Here is an 18,412-nt window from a genome sequence, read left to right on the forward strand (position 1 = left end):
TTTTAATCTTCTGGGAGTGCAAATTCCCAATTGAATGGGTTTCCTTTTGTCTACTGCAGAATTGGTGATATATATGTGACAGACAATCAAAAAGTTTTTAAGTGACATTAACAACATTACATAATGGCTATTAAGAATTTACTCTAGGCAGGGCGGTGGTGGTGCATGCCATTATCCCAGCACTTGGGAGGCAGAGGCAGGCGGATCTATGTGAGTTCGAGACCAGCCTGGTATACAAGAGCTAGTTCCAGGACAGGCTCCAAAGAGAAACAGAGAAACCCTGTCTTGAAAAACAAAACAAAACAAAACAAAAAAAAGAATTTACTCTAGTGACAACAATCATGGTCCAATCTGTCACACCCAAAGAGATATACAAAACAAGATGGTCCTGACAAGTCATTCCTTGGAGTTTACTTTTAACCTAAAAATTAACACTGTACAAGCACTAACTGGCATACCATGATCAAACACAGCTCACCTCAGTATTCTTTCTGCCACCACTTCTGAATGCCATTTTTAGGCAAAATGTGAAAACAAGGCATCATACCCTAAATACTCACTGAAATCTGCTGAGCCTCATAAAACAGTACTACTCTAGAAAAATAGAAAAAAAAAAAGGCTAATTTTCAGCCACATCCATCAAACAGATGACTAAAACAATTCAAAGCAATTAAAATATTTTAAATGTGTGTATTAACCTATATATTTTAATGTAAACAGTGATGAGCTTCATTCAATAAATAAAATGTATTCTGTAAGACACACATCCTACTTTACGCCCACTCTGCAGATGTTGTAAGAACTTGGAAATGCTAGCCTTTTCTGTAACAAGAAAACAGACCTGAGGTGCTCAAAAACTGCTTCTATAGTACCTAATTTAAACCACACATAAACATTTTTTTATATATAACCCCTAATACTCAAGATCCATCGGTTGATGTATCTGTACTATCCATCAATCAACAATCAACAAAGTCTTGCTTTTCCTAAGCTCAAGTGGTTTCCCTGGCTCAATCTAAATAGTTGGAACTTATACAGGTATGTTCTTATCACTTTTAGTAAAATTTTTAAATCTTAATTTTTTCAGGGACTGGGAAGAGTTGGCTCAGTAGGTAAGAACATTTGCTGTTTAAAAATGAGAACCTGAGCCAGGCAGTGGTGGCACATGCTGCAATCCCAGTACTCAGGAGGCAGAGTCAGGTGAATCTCTGAGTTCGAAAACAGCCACAGCTACGTAGAGAGAGACTCAGGGTGATGGGAGTCTTCCTGTATTATTAAACCTGGGTTTTCAGCACTCATATATAAACAAAGCCAAGTATAGCTGTACAATCCTGTAACCTCAGAACTATAGGAGACAAAAGACAGGAAGATCCCAGGGGCTTTCTGGCCACCACCAGCCTAGCTCCAGATTCACTGAGAGACCCAGTCAGAGTGATAGAACTGAACACCCAATATCCACCTCTCACCACATCCTCATGCACATGCACCCCTCCCTCCCTCCCTCTTTTAATTTTGAATGGTACTATGTGGGGCTGGCAAGATAGTTCAACAAGTATCAAAACACACAAAAGCAATTACATCTAGTACAAAAAGAAACTGCAACCTAATCCACTACCAGAAGAAAATGATAACCTATATGCACATGTATATTCTGCTTAGTTCAATCAAACTGTCAACAAGTTTAAGGGCGTTGCATTTAAAGAATGATGAATGTATGACTTAAAGTGCAAATAAAATGGTAATTATGTTATTTAAAAGGTATTCTCTAATTCAGGCATTTAGTCCAAATTGTTACTGCCTTACTGTTTCTGCCTCAACGGAAAAACTCATGTGTTACAAAAATGAATGATTAACTAATTTGCATATAATACAAAGTTTTCAGAACAAAAATAGTTGAGCCTTCCTTTGATATTCAACAGCTCTCAGTAGTACCATTTTTCATTCCATTTTTATGTACTTCCTAAGAGATTGGAGAGTGTACCACTTTATTAAGACTAACAGCAAAAACTGAAATATATTACAGATATATGATCAATAAGAGTTCTCAACATTAAAAACAACAAGTGCATTCTTTTTTTTTCTGCATGCCTGTCCTCAGTTTTTCAATGTGCACTGCCAATCTCTATCCCAGATGTCAACATAAATGTTTGCAAATACTTCTCAATCTTGTCTATCCTTCTCTTGACCTATCACTTTCTTTTTACCTATCCCCTAGCTCTTATATCTTTTGTCTTATCAGGTAATTTTAATTTAGTTACCAAGGAAATTAAAAGTACATATGAAATATATGCACATAATACATGTATTACTTCGTATAACATATTAAGCACTCTGCTATTGTAAGCTACAAGATGAATAAAGCAATCTTAGTGTTCAAACAGCTCACTGTTTGGAAAAAGAAAAGATAAAACTTTCCCTCCTCTCTCAATACTTTTCTAGGAAATCTATCTAAACCATGCTACATCACAGTCTCCAAGAGACCTTGAAAAACTGAGGACAGGCAAGCAGAAAAAAAAAGAACGCACTTGTTCTTTTTAATGTTGAGAAATCTTATTGATCATATATCTGTAATATATTTCAGTTTTTGCTGTTAGTCTTAATATTAGTATTACTAAATTTTCTTTTAGTACAAGGGGCAGGATAGCAGGACCAGTAAATTTTACATTGAAGACAGTCACCCTGCCAAATTTCAAATTAAACTTCCTGTGCAAAACATAAATAGTGTAGATAACCAAATGTTAGCACAGCTTCAAATGGGAGTATTAGGCAGAAAGTACTTCCAGGCAGGTAGAAGAAGTAATCGTGATTTGCTATAGGAAACAAAGCAAATGAAACACGTTGATAATTAGAAAACACAAGCACCGCTTGTGTAACAGCTAATTTTTGTAAAGTACCTTCTATGACCTAGCATTTAAGGAATTACATGTATTCAGTCAGTTAATCTGACAGCATTTTACTTAATGTTAGTCACTTAAAAACAACATCAAAACCCTTTAGTATCAAGAAATCTAGTAAAAAGTAGAAAGTATGTTAATGCAGGATCATTTCCACTGGGTAAGCTACTCTCAAGTTATCAGAGTATCTTAGCACCCAGAAACCCTTCATACAAACAAACAAATAAAAAATACCCTTATCTCCACAGCAGATCCTTGTCCAACTAGCCATTCACTTGAGCCCTCAGTCCTGACTAAACCTTACCTACAGCCTGGCAAGAGACACTAAAGCCAAGGACCAGGTCAAGCTATACCAGATTTCTAAAACTACTGAAACTAAATGCATCATTTTAAACTGCTAAACTTGTATTATTTAACACAACAAGAAACAATTCAGATATTTAAAAGGTAAGAAAGAACTATTATGTGCAAATGCAACTTAGATGAAACAGACAAATGGCACATTTCTTATGTTATCCATGCCAACTAATCTTGTTTAAAAAGAATATTTGAAGGGGAGGAAGGGAGGGAGAAGGTAACTGGGATTGCCATGTAATTCAATCCTGTTTGTAATTCAAATAAAAAAATTAAAAAGAAAAAAGAAAACAAAATCATATCCAGCTAAATAAATCATTTTGTCTCTCTAAAAAAAAAAATTCTTGAATAGCCCTTAATTTATAGACAAACTTAATTAAAAATCGTCCCAGGACTTTCAGGATTGCTTAGTTAGGTCAAGATGCTTGGTAAAGTCTGATGATCTGAGTTTGATCCACTAAGCCCACAAGTTGTCCACTGACCTCCATGCCACATACAAAATAAATGTGTTTTTTTTTTTTAAATCTGAAAGATAATTATTAAGGTCCAGATTATCTTTGGTAGTAACTCTATCAAAAAATAAAGGAAAACTATATATAAACTTTTACAGAAATACAAATCAGTAATTTTCCACTTAAAGCTAGCATTAACAAAGACAATGCAAAAAATAATTAAAACCTTTCAGAGATCACAATTTCTCAAGAATGAACACCTACAATACTGTAAACAAGGTGAATATATAAATATAAAAATGACACTCTATAACAGCCAATGTTGTGTGCCTACAAGTACAAGAAAAACAACATTAACATTTAACATTTGAAAACAATGGTATTCATTTTTCTCATAGAAACACATTATAAGAACAGGAGCAGAAAAAAATGCCAACATCCACATTTGTTAAGTATCTTTACTGAATTAAAAAAACACAGGAAACTCCTTAGTCAAGCAAGTCAGGAATGAAATGCTGTCCAAATAGAAAATTCTCCAGAATGTACAAAAAAGACACATGTAGTAAATGAATCTAGCAAGGCTGCAGGATATATTATCAATATACAAAAACCAATTGTAGTTTTATATATTCGACATGAATCAGAAAATGAAATTTTATAACATAACTTGCAGTATCTAGAATTTTAAAACATTCAGTTGTTAAACAGAAAATATGCAAGATTTGTTTACTGAAAACTATAAAATATTTCTGAAAAGTTAGACATCTACCCATCAAAAGTTCTCCCACTGCTAAGACAGCGATGACAAGTAACTCTTCAAAGACGCTTCTTTTTGCCGCATTAACCCACAACTGGTCAAAATGCAGAGAACTTACTATGGGTCATCCATCCCTATACGTCCCTGATACAGCTTCAACACAGCTCATACAACTAAGGCTCAGGGAATATCTAAGACAACGAGGTCGAAATCATAAGGGCCTGGGGACCAGGACATCTGGTACAAGATAATGTCTTCTACATAAGACAGAATTGCACCCATGAAAGTGTATCATGATAGTTGCCTAAACAAGTCTTGTACAGTGACGATACTGAGTACACATCCCAACCATCAATGGAGGAAATCTGACAAGGCCCCATCCCTAAAGAGCAACAGGCATTAACAAGAAAATGTCCATGCTGTATTGTCTACTTATAAGCAAGACTGATAAAAAGAATGGATCAAGCAAGACACTCTGCAGCACAGTTCCTCCTCAGTTAAAAGCCTAGGGCACATCCTCAGGAGGGACCCAGAGGAAGATGTTATCCTTATAAGGTAGAACAGAGCCAAGCATTACTGCCCTGAAGATCTGCTAGTAACTCAAGGTACAGAAAGTTTGTGTAAGGAACTCTTTGATGTTTGCATGATGAAATCACCTAATGACATACATACTTCAGACATTTTCACCCACCAGCACAGCTGGTATTTAATTGTTTAACCATAAAATAACTTTCTAAACACCAAGAATATACTCTATTCTCTGTACAAAGCACCAAACTGATTATACCATGTTGTGGTACAAGTCTGAAGTGCCTCCCAGAGGCTGGTCACTTGATGGCCTGCTGCATCACCCATGTTTTCAAAGGTGGGACTTTAGAGGAATGACTAGATGGATGGGCTCATTATTTGCTGATCTACTACTGACAGGGCAGAAACCTAAGAGATAGGACAGGTAAAGGAATGGGTCTTTGGGGAGAGCTCTTGGGCACTACCATCTTATCCCAATTCCCATCAACGAATCATGGAGCCAAATACATCTTTGCTCCTTAATTTTGTAAGGTATTTTTGTTACAGAGACAGAAAGCTGAACATTATATGGAATACACTGAAATAATGGTTTCACTTGACAGTAGGAAGGCTGATACATTAGTATACTATGCTGAAGGGGAACATTTTAGAACAGCCATTAGAATACGAGACAACTTAAGTACGTCACAAAAGAAACACAAAATGATAAGGCTCTTCGACATTCGAAAATCTCCTTTTGGACTCTTGCTTTGCAAAGGATATGCATATTTCAAATAGATTTGAAGAAATAGGGCTTCTTAGAATGTACAAATCTACATTTTGTTTTAAGAATATAGAGTCTAAGAATTGGATTGCATTATTTTCTCCCCAATAATATCCAAATACCAAGATCCATAACACAATAAACTTTTCCTACTTTCAATAATTCAAAATTTATTTTCCATGATTTACAGGCTTTCTTGTTGGACATTTAAAAATTACAACACCCCACCATCTTGTCTGGGACAAACTCCAGGATTTCAAAAGAAATCCAAGAAACTCTGGCCTTCCAAAAGAAATCCAAGAAACTCTGGCCTTTCCAAGGAAACAGCCAGAGTTTGAGAGTTCCTAACAGGATTTTGCATCAGAATGGATATATAAGTTCTCATGGGACTATATATAAAAATAGGAACAAACACTGACAGATTTCAAATTAGTCTACCTATAATAAAATTTCCTTTAGCCTGAGTTCGAGGCCAGCCTGGTCTCCAGAGAGAATGCCAGGATAGGCTCCAAAGCTACACAGAGAAACCCTGTCTCGAAAAACAAAAACAAAAACAAAAAAAAAAAAAAAAAAAAAAAAAACTCTTTCCAGAGAGGAAATTAAAAGATCAGAGATCAGTTTGTTGAGGTTGTCTGTCTGATTGGTGCTATAGCTCATTATTTTACAACATACTAAATAAAATTTTATAAAAAATAATGACAGTGATGATGGTGATATGGGTTAATAGGTAAAGGTATCTGCCACTAAATCTAATGACCCAAGTTCCATACTCAGGACCCACATAGTAGAAGAACTGAACAAACTCCCCCAAGTTGTCCTACACATAGACACACACACACACACACACACACACACACACACACACACACACACACACACACACACACACTCACAAAGTGTAAAAATGAAACAAGGAAAAAAAAGTGAATGCTGATGGTAGCATAACCTTAATCTAGAATACTGTTCCTTAAAGTCCTGGACACTAAGAATGGGAAGGGTTTTTTAGGCCTCTTACATTCTGACAAGTCAACACAGTAAAGGGGAGAGCTAGTCATTTTAGCCTGGTTACCACTTCTAGACCTTAATGAAAACCTTAATGTCCTCATCTCCAAAATGGAAAGAATCTTAAAAATGGCTTTCTAAGTCGAACAGTCTTAAGATTAAAGCAGTGGCACATCAAAGTTAAATCGTTAAACTGCTCAGTGATAAATGGGAACTCTAACAGCTATTAATAAAAGTAAGCTAGTCATAAAAATTGTTCAGCTGGAATCTATCCTACAATGTATTTTCATAAATAAGAGATCTCTACACTCAGGAAATACTAAAGTGACTGTCAACAACAATTATAAAAGGGGATGTCAAAGATTAAAAATTAAATATACTTGAGTGGTACCTGGTAACTTTTGGTAAGTGGATGTTCTGGAAGACTGAACAGATATCTATTAGCCAGCCTAGTAGCTAGGAGATCTGTTACTGTTTACTAGGCTAGACCTCAGTCACCCATTGATTAGCTGTGAAGTCTAAAAAACCTAACAGAGAACTGTAAAGGTCCATCTGTCCTAATAAGGACTGTATAGGCATACAGACTCGAAGGTGTACTCTAAGAACTCATAGACTGGAAAAAGAGTAACTTTGCTGTCTTAAAACAGAATAGTAGGCAACTTAAAGCTGTCTGATTTCTTTCACCTCACATATGTGCTGGCACCTTCTCGTAAAAAAGAATAGATTCAACTCAGGCAGATGCTGCCTTGAATGGCACTAAGAGTGACAACAATTACTCTCTAGACTCATTTAAACCTATCCTTAATATATACCCTTTCTCACCCATAGCTTTCTTCACATCTAAAACACGTTGAAGGAGCAGTTATGTAACAAAACAGAGATTAATGGGAACACAGATGCAATACACAGAAAACACTTACTTTAATTCTCTGTCCCTTCTGTCTTGCTTTGCTATTTAACTGCTTCATGTCCTGTTTTGTACCTGAGATCAAGAGGCATAAAATACTATTTCAAAATTTGTGTGTCCTTTCTAATTAGTGCATTTGCACTTCCTAATCACATAAAATCTATACCTTTCCCCCTCAAAAAAATAAAAAGAACAAATAATAAACAGTTTAGAGAATATATCTTCTGTGATATAGGAAAGATGGTAACACTAAGCTCTACTATCTGAGTCCTGGAAAATGGACACAAGGAAGGAAAGCTATTTTTAGCTTTTCATTCACACACACACACACACACACACACACACACACACAGAGGTTTTTTTTAAAAAAAATAAACAATCAGGTAGTTGTTTAACACAACAAAAGCAAACTTGTCACATCCTAAAAACTACGGAGAATTGAATTCCTGAGTTACCATTCTGTGGCAGGAAGTCTGTGGGTTCCACATTTCCTCAGCCCCCTAGTCCTGTCTGCATGTTCTACCTTCAGTAAGATTGATTTCTTTTCTTTCCATTACTTTGTAGCCTGGCTCCTACTGCCCTAACCCAAGTTTCATCCTAAGCAGATCTATGTAGTTAACCTTCCCAAATCATCCTTTTCTTGTCAGTATTTCATGTTGGACCCATCTTTCACACCACAATAAATCAGTCCTTGCAAAGCACTGTGTCAGACCCTATATGTAAGTCTATTTGTAATTGATCTACTCCCAGAAGGATCGACTACATTTTCCCTAATGAAAAGTTACCCTTCTTACTTCATACTATTCACCTACTAAGTAAAGACAGATTTCAAAAAAGTTGTTTCTCTATTCTTTTCATACAAATGCTTGTTCTAACTAGTCAACACTTCCTCTATTATATCTTATATATCCTATATCATATACTATATTATATCTTTGCTGGCCAATGAAATTATTATAAGTGACAAATATTTAGAGTGAGCAATAAAATTATTTTAGAAGTTATTTGCTACCTAATTACAAAGCCAGTCTTACTGTCTAAAAGAGTTAAAAGTTTTAAATATAACTATTTAGGCAAATATGGCATAGTTCTAAGCATACTTTTTGAATTCTAAAATATGCATTTATTCACCTCTAGCATTTCAAAAACTTGATGCATTTAACACCTTCAGAATATTCAAAGTGAGGGCTATGCCAGAAAAACTCCTTAAAGGCAAAAAAAAAAAAAAAAAAAAAAAACACTAAGTGAGGTTACTCAGGAAGGTGACTCACTTCGAGCTAGGTTCAAGGCCAAAATGAGCAACTTAGGAAGATTCTACCTCAAAATAGGTTTAAAAAAAAAAAAGAAGAAGAAGTTTATGGTCTGAGTATATGCCACATGTGTGTGTACAAGTGCCCTGAGACATCAAAAAAGACTGTGAGATCCCCTGCTCAAGTTACAAGGCACTTTTAAGCCACCTGATGTGGCAGCTTGGGAAATGAACTCAGGTCCCTGCAACAGCAGCCAAGTGTTTTAACCACTGAGCTGTCTCTCCAGCTCCAAAATAATAATTTTGAAAATAAGAGGCTGGGGACATTTAGAGCACTTACCTAGTATGTGTGTGGACTGAGGAACAGACTGTATTAATATTCTTATTTACAATGGTGTTTCCTCATAACACTATGTTTCCAGTGGGAGAAGCAGAGTCTCTACTACTAAGGCTTCTGCTATGACATGCAAACCTAACCAGGTCAATCTAAAGCTCTAGCCAGTATAACCCCTTAGTGAGGTCAAAACGACCTCTGTGTATTTTGTATAGACAGTACATGAAGATATCCAAGGTTCTATTTTCGCATATCTAGCTCACTATCTACTAAGTGGCTCTCAACCAAGCTCTCCTACATGAATGAAAAGATACTAAATGCCAACCAAGAATGGAGAGAGCAAGAAGAAAAATTAAAGTTCCCTTTAGCCACATCTGGCAGAAATACTGTAGACACTTTAAGAGAAAATAACATCAACCTTATCCAGATAACCTTATAGACTGGTTTTAGTTTTCACAGTTTGTGGAAACTATGTTCTTCCTTTAGTTGAGTAGCTTTTATTTTTTACCTTCTTTTTACCCAAATTATACAATCTATGACTTTATAAACAAACTTTGAAATACCAGAAATTCAAAAATCTTTTTACCTTTGTATTATTGCTTTCTATCTAATAGACTCTATTAGGCTACTGTCAGAATGTGTTCCTGACAAATATTCCATGAAGCAGATACTGCTAATACTCTGAGTACACTAAACTCTCTTGAACCCTCTGGGAGAACTCAAAAGTCAGAGTAAGTACTACAGAACTCAAGACATGCCTACTTCTCATCCTTTAGAACAGAGTCCCTGGGGCTCTTGGCAGAAAACTGTTCAGTCATTAAATGCTAGGCTCACAACTAAAAAGACAAGCAATGAGTTCCTGAAATAACTCTGTGCTGAGTCATACACAACAGACAATTGTTTGTTTTTTGTTTGCTTTTCCAGACATGGTTTCTCTGTGTAGCTTTGGAGGCTGTCCTGAAACTAGCTGTTGTAGACCAGATTGGTCTTGAACTCACAGAGATCTGCCTGCCTCTGCCTCCTTGTGTCACCACCACATGGCCTAGGACATTTTTTAAAGGCCAACCCATCAACAAATAGCTGCTTTTCCCCTCTCCAATATCGGCAGACTCTGGAAGGCTGCTGATGTAGCCATTATTAATGCACATTCCATTTTTATCAATAAAGAAAAAAGGGAGAAAAAGTTTGAGGTAAAGAAAATTAACTCAGTATCACAAAGCAAGGGGTGTCAGAAATAGACAGTACCATCTATCAAACTGATCAAGTTTGATATTTGTGGTGATATTTTATGATCTAAAAAAGCTTGCCTTAAGATCAGAGTGTAGAGCAAAGCCACTAGTTAACCACACACCTAAGTCACTAGTTAGGCATAGAGGACAGGAAGTGGTGGCCACTTTAATCCCAACTTTAATCCCAACACTCAGGAGACTGAGGCAGATGGAGTTCAAGGCCACCCTGGGCTACATGAGAGCAAATCAGTCTGAACAAGAAACACAGCTCACACCTTTGATCCCAGTACTTGGGATAACACACCTTTAATCCCAGCACTAGGGAGGTGGAGACAGTAGTGATGTAGCTGGGTGGAGAAAGGCATAAAAGGTGGAAGGAGACAGGAACTCCTTGGAGTCTGAGGCTTGGTGAAGACAGATGCAGTTGGATTCAATCTGAGGATTTGTGGAGACAGGATTGCCCTATCAGTCTGAGGTAGAGGTAAGAGCTAGTGGCTGGATGCTTTGCTTTTCTAGTCTCCACTTTATCCCCAATATCTGTCCCTGAGTTTTTACTAGTAAAACAAACTAGAATTTGTGATACAGATATTCCACAACTAACATGATTCCACCTCATTACACACTGCACTTGCTACATAAATACTCCCTCTCTCTCCTGTCTCCTCTTTCATCCTCTCCCCACCTTTCACTCCAAATGGCCTCAAGCTTGCTACATAGTCCAAGATGACCTTGAACATCTGGTCCTCCTGCCTCTACTTCCCAAGTGCTGTAATCACAGAAGTGTGCCACCATATCCAGTTTATGTGCTAAGGATCAAAGCCAGAGCATCACAAAAGCTAGGAAAGTACTCTACCAACTAACTTACATCCCCAGCCAGCTAGGCGGATCTCTGTGAGTTTGAGGCCAGCCTGGTCTCCAGAGGGAGTGCCAGGATAGGTTCCAAAGCTACACAGAGAAACCCTGTCTCGGGAGGTGGGGGGGGATGGGATTCAAATTCATGGTCTCTTTTTTTCATTAATTGTTACATATACAAATATGTACAAATACATATATATTCCTAAATAAAATCTGCTCAGTTTGTATAATGTTATTTAATTTATATATCTTTCTTCAGAGATAACCATTTGGCATTGGGATAGCCTATTGGTATGCTCTTCCCTAGGGAAGAAATTTTCTACCACTCTCAGCATTCCTTAATTGTCTGTAGTTCTTTGCATAGGGCTAAGGCATTGTGGTCTTTCTTCCCTCAACCACTAATACATCTATATAACCTAATTTATACAATCTTAATATATATAATATTTACACAACCTTAACTTAATATATTTATCTATGGTGATTTCCCAATTTTTGATTATATTCAACAAATAAAGCACACCTATTATACATAAAACCGGTTTATACAAAATCTTTTTTTTTTTTTTTTTTAGACAGGGTTTCTCTGTATAGCCTTGGCAATCCTGGAACTCACCTGTAGACCAGGCTGGCCTGGTCTCTACTCAGAGATCCACCTGCCTCTGCCTACAGAGTGCTGAGATTAAAGGCATGAGCCATCACTGCCCAGCACTCTTTTTTTGTTTGTTTACAAAAATATTTGTAAATCAACATTTGACAAGAAGAGACTTGCTTTTAAACCAAGATAGAAATTTGTAATTGCAAGTAAAAGGAAACTGAATTCATATTTCTTACAAATCCAAAAGAAAAATGTTTATTATTAACTAGTAAATGAGCAAATGATTCTCATTTGTTAAGTTTATAAGGCAGCATCTCTTGCAAATGTAGCCATTCGTTTGTAGCTGGTTTGATTAGACACAAACATCTAGAAGGTGAATTCTAAACATAATCACAGAACAGTGCAAATCATTCCCTGACCATTCCAATTCATTGCTTTGTAACAACTTCATGAAGGAACTATCACCAATTATATAGAAGACTGAAGTACAGTAAATTTAAATAACCTGTCTAGAATAACACTGATAGTAAGAAGGAAAAAAATCTAAAACAAATCATTACACAGCAGTAAACAAGAATAATCCAATTTCCTGGCCTTTATACTTGGTATAATCTCAAACAGAGAAAACATTCTTGCACTAAAGGATAAAAAGAGGTATAAAAACTTATTGCCTACATTTCTTGTACATCTGCCCTATGCAATATTTAACCTTATTCATCTCTAGTGCTTTAAAGTTGACAAAATTTTAAAACTGTGTCTTTCATATCATAGTACTTCTTTCATTTTTGTATGTTTGTTCTGCACTAATAGACAAAGCATCAAGAGTGCACAGACAAGATAGAGGACATGTGGGCATCATACACAAAAGCAGTGTTCCCCACCCTCTAAGGTCTCAAGCCGAAGAACATTACACAAGTCTATCATTTCCTCAAACATCACCACTAAGTATAATGTCTGCTCCAGTATCTTTCTTACAAAACACTAGTTGCTAACTGGGTTTCTGTGAGTAACAACAAGAAACTTAACTACCTCTATACTGTGAGGCTACTTTTCAGATCTGGTAAGACCCAAAGAGGTCACATATAATAGAAACTCAGCTAAAGTGACCTTTCCTACTTCTGGAGAAGATGTCTAACAGAGGTAAGCTGGGTATATAGGAAATGTGCCTAGGTTAAACAGGAAGCTGGCTGACATTAACTATACATTAAAAATAAGCTAATAAGCCGGGTGGCCAACGCCTTTAATCCCAGCACTCGGGAGGCAGAGGTAGGTGGATCTCTGTGAGTTCGAGACCAGCCTGGTCTGCAAGAGCTAGTTCCAGGACAGCCTCCAAAGCCACAAAGAAACCCTGTCTCAGGGAAGAAAAAAAAAAAAAAAAAATCCCAGCACTCGGAGGCAGAGGCAGACGGATCTCTATGAGTTCAAGGCCAGCCTGATCTCCAGAGCAAGTGCCAGGAGAGGCTCCAAAGCTACAGAGAAACCCTGTCTCGAAAAACAAAAAGAAAAACACAGAAAACCAAAAACAAACCAAAAAAGCTAATAAATACATTTAGAGTAGAAGATGGCTTTCCTACCTGACCTATAGATCAAACAGCAAAAAATGGCAGGATTTCCTTTGAATCCCAGCACTGGAGGCAAATAATTTTAGAATCATCAATTTGATAAGTGCTTAGATACATTACTTACTGTATGGTCTCCTAAAACCCCATCTACTATTCAAGTAGAAAAACCCAGAGATCTTGAAATCGAAGTAAATATAAACTACAAAGGAACCATTTAATGCATTCCTAGACAATAATTTGAGACTCTGAAGGAAATTTTTCATATTTTTAAATACTATATTATAAATTCCTACCATATGAAACTGTTATTTCAAATATATAAGCAGAAAAAAACACCTCCACACTCAAAATATTTTTCAGAGAATCAGAAACTCTTTTCAGAATGGAGAGAAAAGATTGAATATCTACAAGTTTAAAACTGCCAAGATACAATAATGTATCCATGGGTTGGAGAGATGGTTCAGCAGTTAAGGGCACTGACTGCTTTTCCAGAGAATCTGAGTTCAAATCCCAGCACTCACATGCAGCTCACAACTCCAAGATCTGATATAAACACACAGACATACCTGCAGGCTAAGCATCAATACATATAATACAAAAGTAAATAAACTTAAAAAAAAGAAAAGAAAAGAAAAACAGTGTATTCAGGAATCAACAGTAAAATCTAAATCCTGAGACAATTGACAAGGCACTTCAGGTCATGACACAGCTTTCCTGGGCACTGATTCCCTGTATGTTACTAGAGTCACTCAGCACCTGTCTGTTTCCCTCCAAATAACCATCACAGTCCATCCCAACATATTTAAAATAAACTAGAGTGTGGCCAAATAAGACAGTAAAACCTTTTCTTTTCAGAAGTGCTTTGGCAATAATAGAACATTTTCAGAGCAAAAGCAAGCAGCCCATTCCAAGACTACAAGTTCCAACTGCATGCTGTTTTCTTTCTATTATTAAAGACACTTTGCTTCAAGGGTTAAATGTCCATAAACTTTATGTATACAACTATCTTTTCTTGGTTTACTATGAGAGAAATAAGAAAAGCTCATTATTCACTTTCATGCATTTAAACATTTCATGGTTTAAATGTGAAATGTGCCTGACTGATTCATGGGTTTGAACACTGTGGTCTAATCTGATCACAGTTTCTAGAAATTAGAACCTCTAGGAGGTTGGGCCTCACTACAAGAAGTGGGAAAAGGAAGGCAAGACTTATGAGTCCTATATTCCAGCCCCACCCTGCCCGACGTCCATTTCCTGATCAGCTAAGATGTGAGCAAGCTGCCCCAAACTGACAGGAGCTACTCCTGCAGCATTAACAACAACAAGCTTCCCCACCACCACCACCACCACCACCAACAACAACAACAACAACAACAACTTTAAACTATGAGCCAAAATAAATCTTTCCCACCTAGAGTTGCTTCTGTCAGGCATTTTGTCCTGGTAACAATAAACAACAACAAAAAAACCTAATAACACACAGCCTTTTAGGTAAGCATCTCACTTCATAACCTACCAGTGTACTAGTGCCTGGGAACATGGAACACGATGTTTAAGTTGATTACAATTCTTTAACTGTCTGTTTCTTATCCCATTTCAAAACTTTATGGAATTTTTGCTTGGCTTTTTTGTTGTTGCTGGGAAAGGCCCTAATCTTTATACCCTTTGGCATGTAGAATACAAGGTTGTTCTTGTTTTCTACTGTTGTCCAAGAAATACTGTGTTTTATATCTGTTTTGACATGGCATCCAAAGATGGACTCAGCTTGAGGAAGAAGCTGAAAGCTGGAACTTTGAAAGTCACTGTCGTCTCCTGAAGCAAGCAGCAATGTGGGTAGAAAGAATACCTGATGGGTACTCTAAGCTCCTTCAGCATCACAGGGGATCACTGTAGGCAGCACAGGTCTCAATGACACCAAGAATATTTCTAAGTTTAGGAAATACAATAAACCTCAAAAGCAGGGCAATCGATAAAAAGAACTAAATCCACTATGAATGCTATGGGTATTCTAGCATACTTCTACAAAAATAAGTTAATCTTTGTTATGACAAGTTCATGTATGAAAGAACTCATTTATTCAGCCCAATTAAAAGTTCTATCCAAGACAAGAAAACTTACTCTAGATGAATCATAGGAAGGGCTTGGTTGACCACTAGTTCCCCAAGATGTTGTTCCTCCACGTTCATCCATACCTAAGGAAAGAAGAAAGTGGATAATATAAACTCTGAAAATAAATAGTGCATAAGAGTGAAGTACACATGGCGGTGTGAGCATCGTTGTGGAACTAGCTTTACCTCACTCCCTGCCTCAGTAACATATAGTAAATTAGTTTCTTCATTTATTCTCATGACCATTCCCCTATACATTACGAAATTTGAGAACTAAAATATTTCCTTGGAAACTTTCAAATGCCTAAGTGTCATAAGTGTCTCCATTTTTCTATCCATTCCTCTCAAGCTTTCTCTTTATGAAAATATAAAGAATTCATCAGTGTCTCAACCATAAAAACAAAGCCAGCAAAGCAACTATTCAGTTTAATAAACTTGACCCCATCAGACTAAAGATTTAATATTCTTAACTGAGGATAGAAAAATCTCACATTAGTGATGTGAGAATACACTGCAGTAAGTCTGTGGGCAGCACTTCAAGCTCTACTTTGTGACTGCAAATTGAAGATATGTTCTTACAAGGGAATGAATGACCAGTCACCATCATGCTCTTCCCATGCCTGACTCTACACTTTCAACTACCTTCCCACCAGTCCCAGGAAAAACTGGAATCTTCTCAATGGGTCATTTCTGTGTTTCTGACTTAATCCAGCTATTTCTATATTTTAAAGTCTAGTATTTTCATCTTTGATTCATAAAACAGTATTGCTCCCCAGCCCTGAGGAGCTGTTTTTTTATGATAAAAGTCAATGTTGACAATGTATCATTTGTACATGAGAAAAACCTAGATGTTAGAAACTAAGCTTAAGAACTCTTTGAGAGTATTCCTAGAAGTCCTCTGTAATGCAGGAGAAAATGCTATATTCAGTAATACAATACAACCAACTTTGTGGCAATTTGTGAGTGTCCAAGGCTTTATAGGAACCAGCTGAAGGTATTGGAAACTGAACAAACAAAAGACAGGCAATAGGTCCCAAGGTAGAATATCTTCCTCACTAATTCAGTTATTAAGTATGTTAAGTCTTCTTAAGAAAAAAATTGCTGGGCATAGTGGCACAGGCCTTTAATCACAGCACTCTAGAGGGCAGAGGTGGATGAGGGGGGAGATTAACATGAAGAGGATACTAAGAATAGTAATTTTTATCCACAGTTTCAATTACCCCTGCAGGAAAATATTTAATAGAATATTCTACAATATTGCTCTAACTATGGCATGTTATTATAATTGTTCTATTTATAGACTGGTTATGTTAATCTCTCTGCCTAATTTTAGAAATTTAAGTTTATCTCTAGCATGTATGGTGTAGGAAAAAGTGTATGTATAGATATATGGGGGAGACTGGGTAAATCTTTAATTTAGGTATCAGCTGGGAGTTTGGAATGTAACCCCACCGGTAAAGAGAAACTACTGTATAGATAAAATTTTAAGCACAATTTACAGTGAACCAGCTTTCAAAACAAAAATGTCTTATTTGTTCTTAGAAAAATCCCAATTTAGTAGAGTCTCTACACATGCAATGCATCATGGAAAGGAGTTGGCACCTCTCCAGCATCAGAGCCACCTGAGAGCTACATTCTAAGCATTTTCTTTATAATCAGTACTATAAAATAGCACCCACGATTTCTAAAAGAATCAACCCATAGACTACATATGTTATATACATAATTTGTATATAAAAGGCATTATCATTAATTGCATATTGGAAATTTGATCTGATGATGAAAATGAAACCAAAACTTACCTTAATATTTTATAGCAAACAATAAATATGAGATTTCTATGTTATTTTAAATATGTTTCTTAAAAAAGAAAAAAACCTGAAAGGACAGTGCTAGCTATAGAAACCATCTCAGGCAGTAGAAACTACATGCTCAATTTATCAAAAGACTCTTAGCTCCTTCCACAAGACAGAAGAGCAAATATTAATTTATTAATAAAATGGTAATTAGGTAGATTAGCGAGCAGTGAAACACTAATAACACTGCTACTGGACAAGAAAAGAAGCTCAAAGGATATCTCAGAGTAATAGGGATCTGGCTACGTTTTTAGCTCAGAACTCTGTGGTTTTATTGTCAGCATCGACAGACAGACTAAAAGGTTGTGGCTGGCACTAACAAAAGTAATCATTTTGTATCAATGATAACTTTCTGCTCGAGACAATGTCTATACAAACACAAAAATATGACAGCAATAATAGGACTTCCAAAGCTTCAACCACAACAACAAAATGACATCTGAAGATAAACTTTATGAGAATATTATACAAACTGATAAAAATATGGAAAATAAACAAATGTACAAGAATTACCATAGAATGGGAAGGGAAAGCACTTCTTTTGAAATACCTGAAAAAGAATCATCCCCATATATTTCTTTTCCTTTCCATTTTTAGTACCTATATAGCAAATCAACAACTTTAGAGTAATTCTGTGATCCACAGATCTAAATGACAGTTATGAGAATGCTACACAATGATTAAAAGATTGAAGTACTTTGTTTGATTTTCAAAAATGTAACTGTTTCTTCTCAGCAGAATTAAAATGGGTAAACAATATGTAAGCTCATATTAACACTGAAGCATTCCTTTCATTTTTTAACCTTTCATTCATATATATATATTCATTCATTCATGTATATATATATACATGCCAGCTTGGCCTATATACAGAGTTCCAGGTGAGCCAGTGCTACACACACACACACACACACATAGATACACACACACATATACACAAATATGTCCTAGAACCTGATTTTCT

The 18,412-nt window shown here is 36.3% G+C and overlaps 1 protein-coding gene across 8 annotated transcripts in view; it reads right to left on the reverse strand.

Moving 5' to 3' along the window:
- Tcf12 (transcription factor 12) overlaps window positions 1-18,412 on the reverse strand; it is a 251,544-nt gene that overhangs the window by 150,084 nt on the left and 83,048 nt on the right. For 5 of the 8 annotated variants that reach the window (XM_027411203.2, XM_027411204.2, XM_027411202.2 and 2 more), the window contains exon 4: window positions 15,603-15,676. The exons of 1 other annotated variant lie outside the window; for it this stretch is intronic. In XM_027411203.2, coding sequence (XP_027267004.1) covers window positions 15,603-15,676 — 74 coding nt within the window. Of the gene's footprint in view, window positions 1-7,670; window positions 7,733-15,602; window positions 15,677-18,412 lie in introns of those variants that run through there. 2 more of the 8 variants (XM_027411205.2, XM_027411206.2) reach the window with 2 other exon arrangements.

This window comes from Cricetulus griseus, chromosome 4 (genome assembly GCF_003668045.3).
Source record: "Cricetulus griseus strain 17A/GY chromosome 4, alternate assembly CriGri-PICRH-1.0, whole genome shotgun sequence".
Taxonomy (NCBI): Eukaryota; Metazoa; Chordata; class Mammalia; order Rodentia; family Cricetidae; genus Cricetulus; species Cricetulus griseus.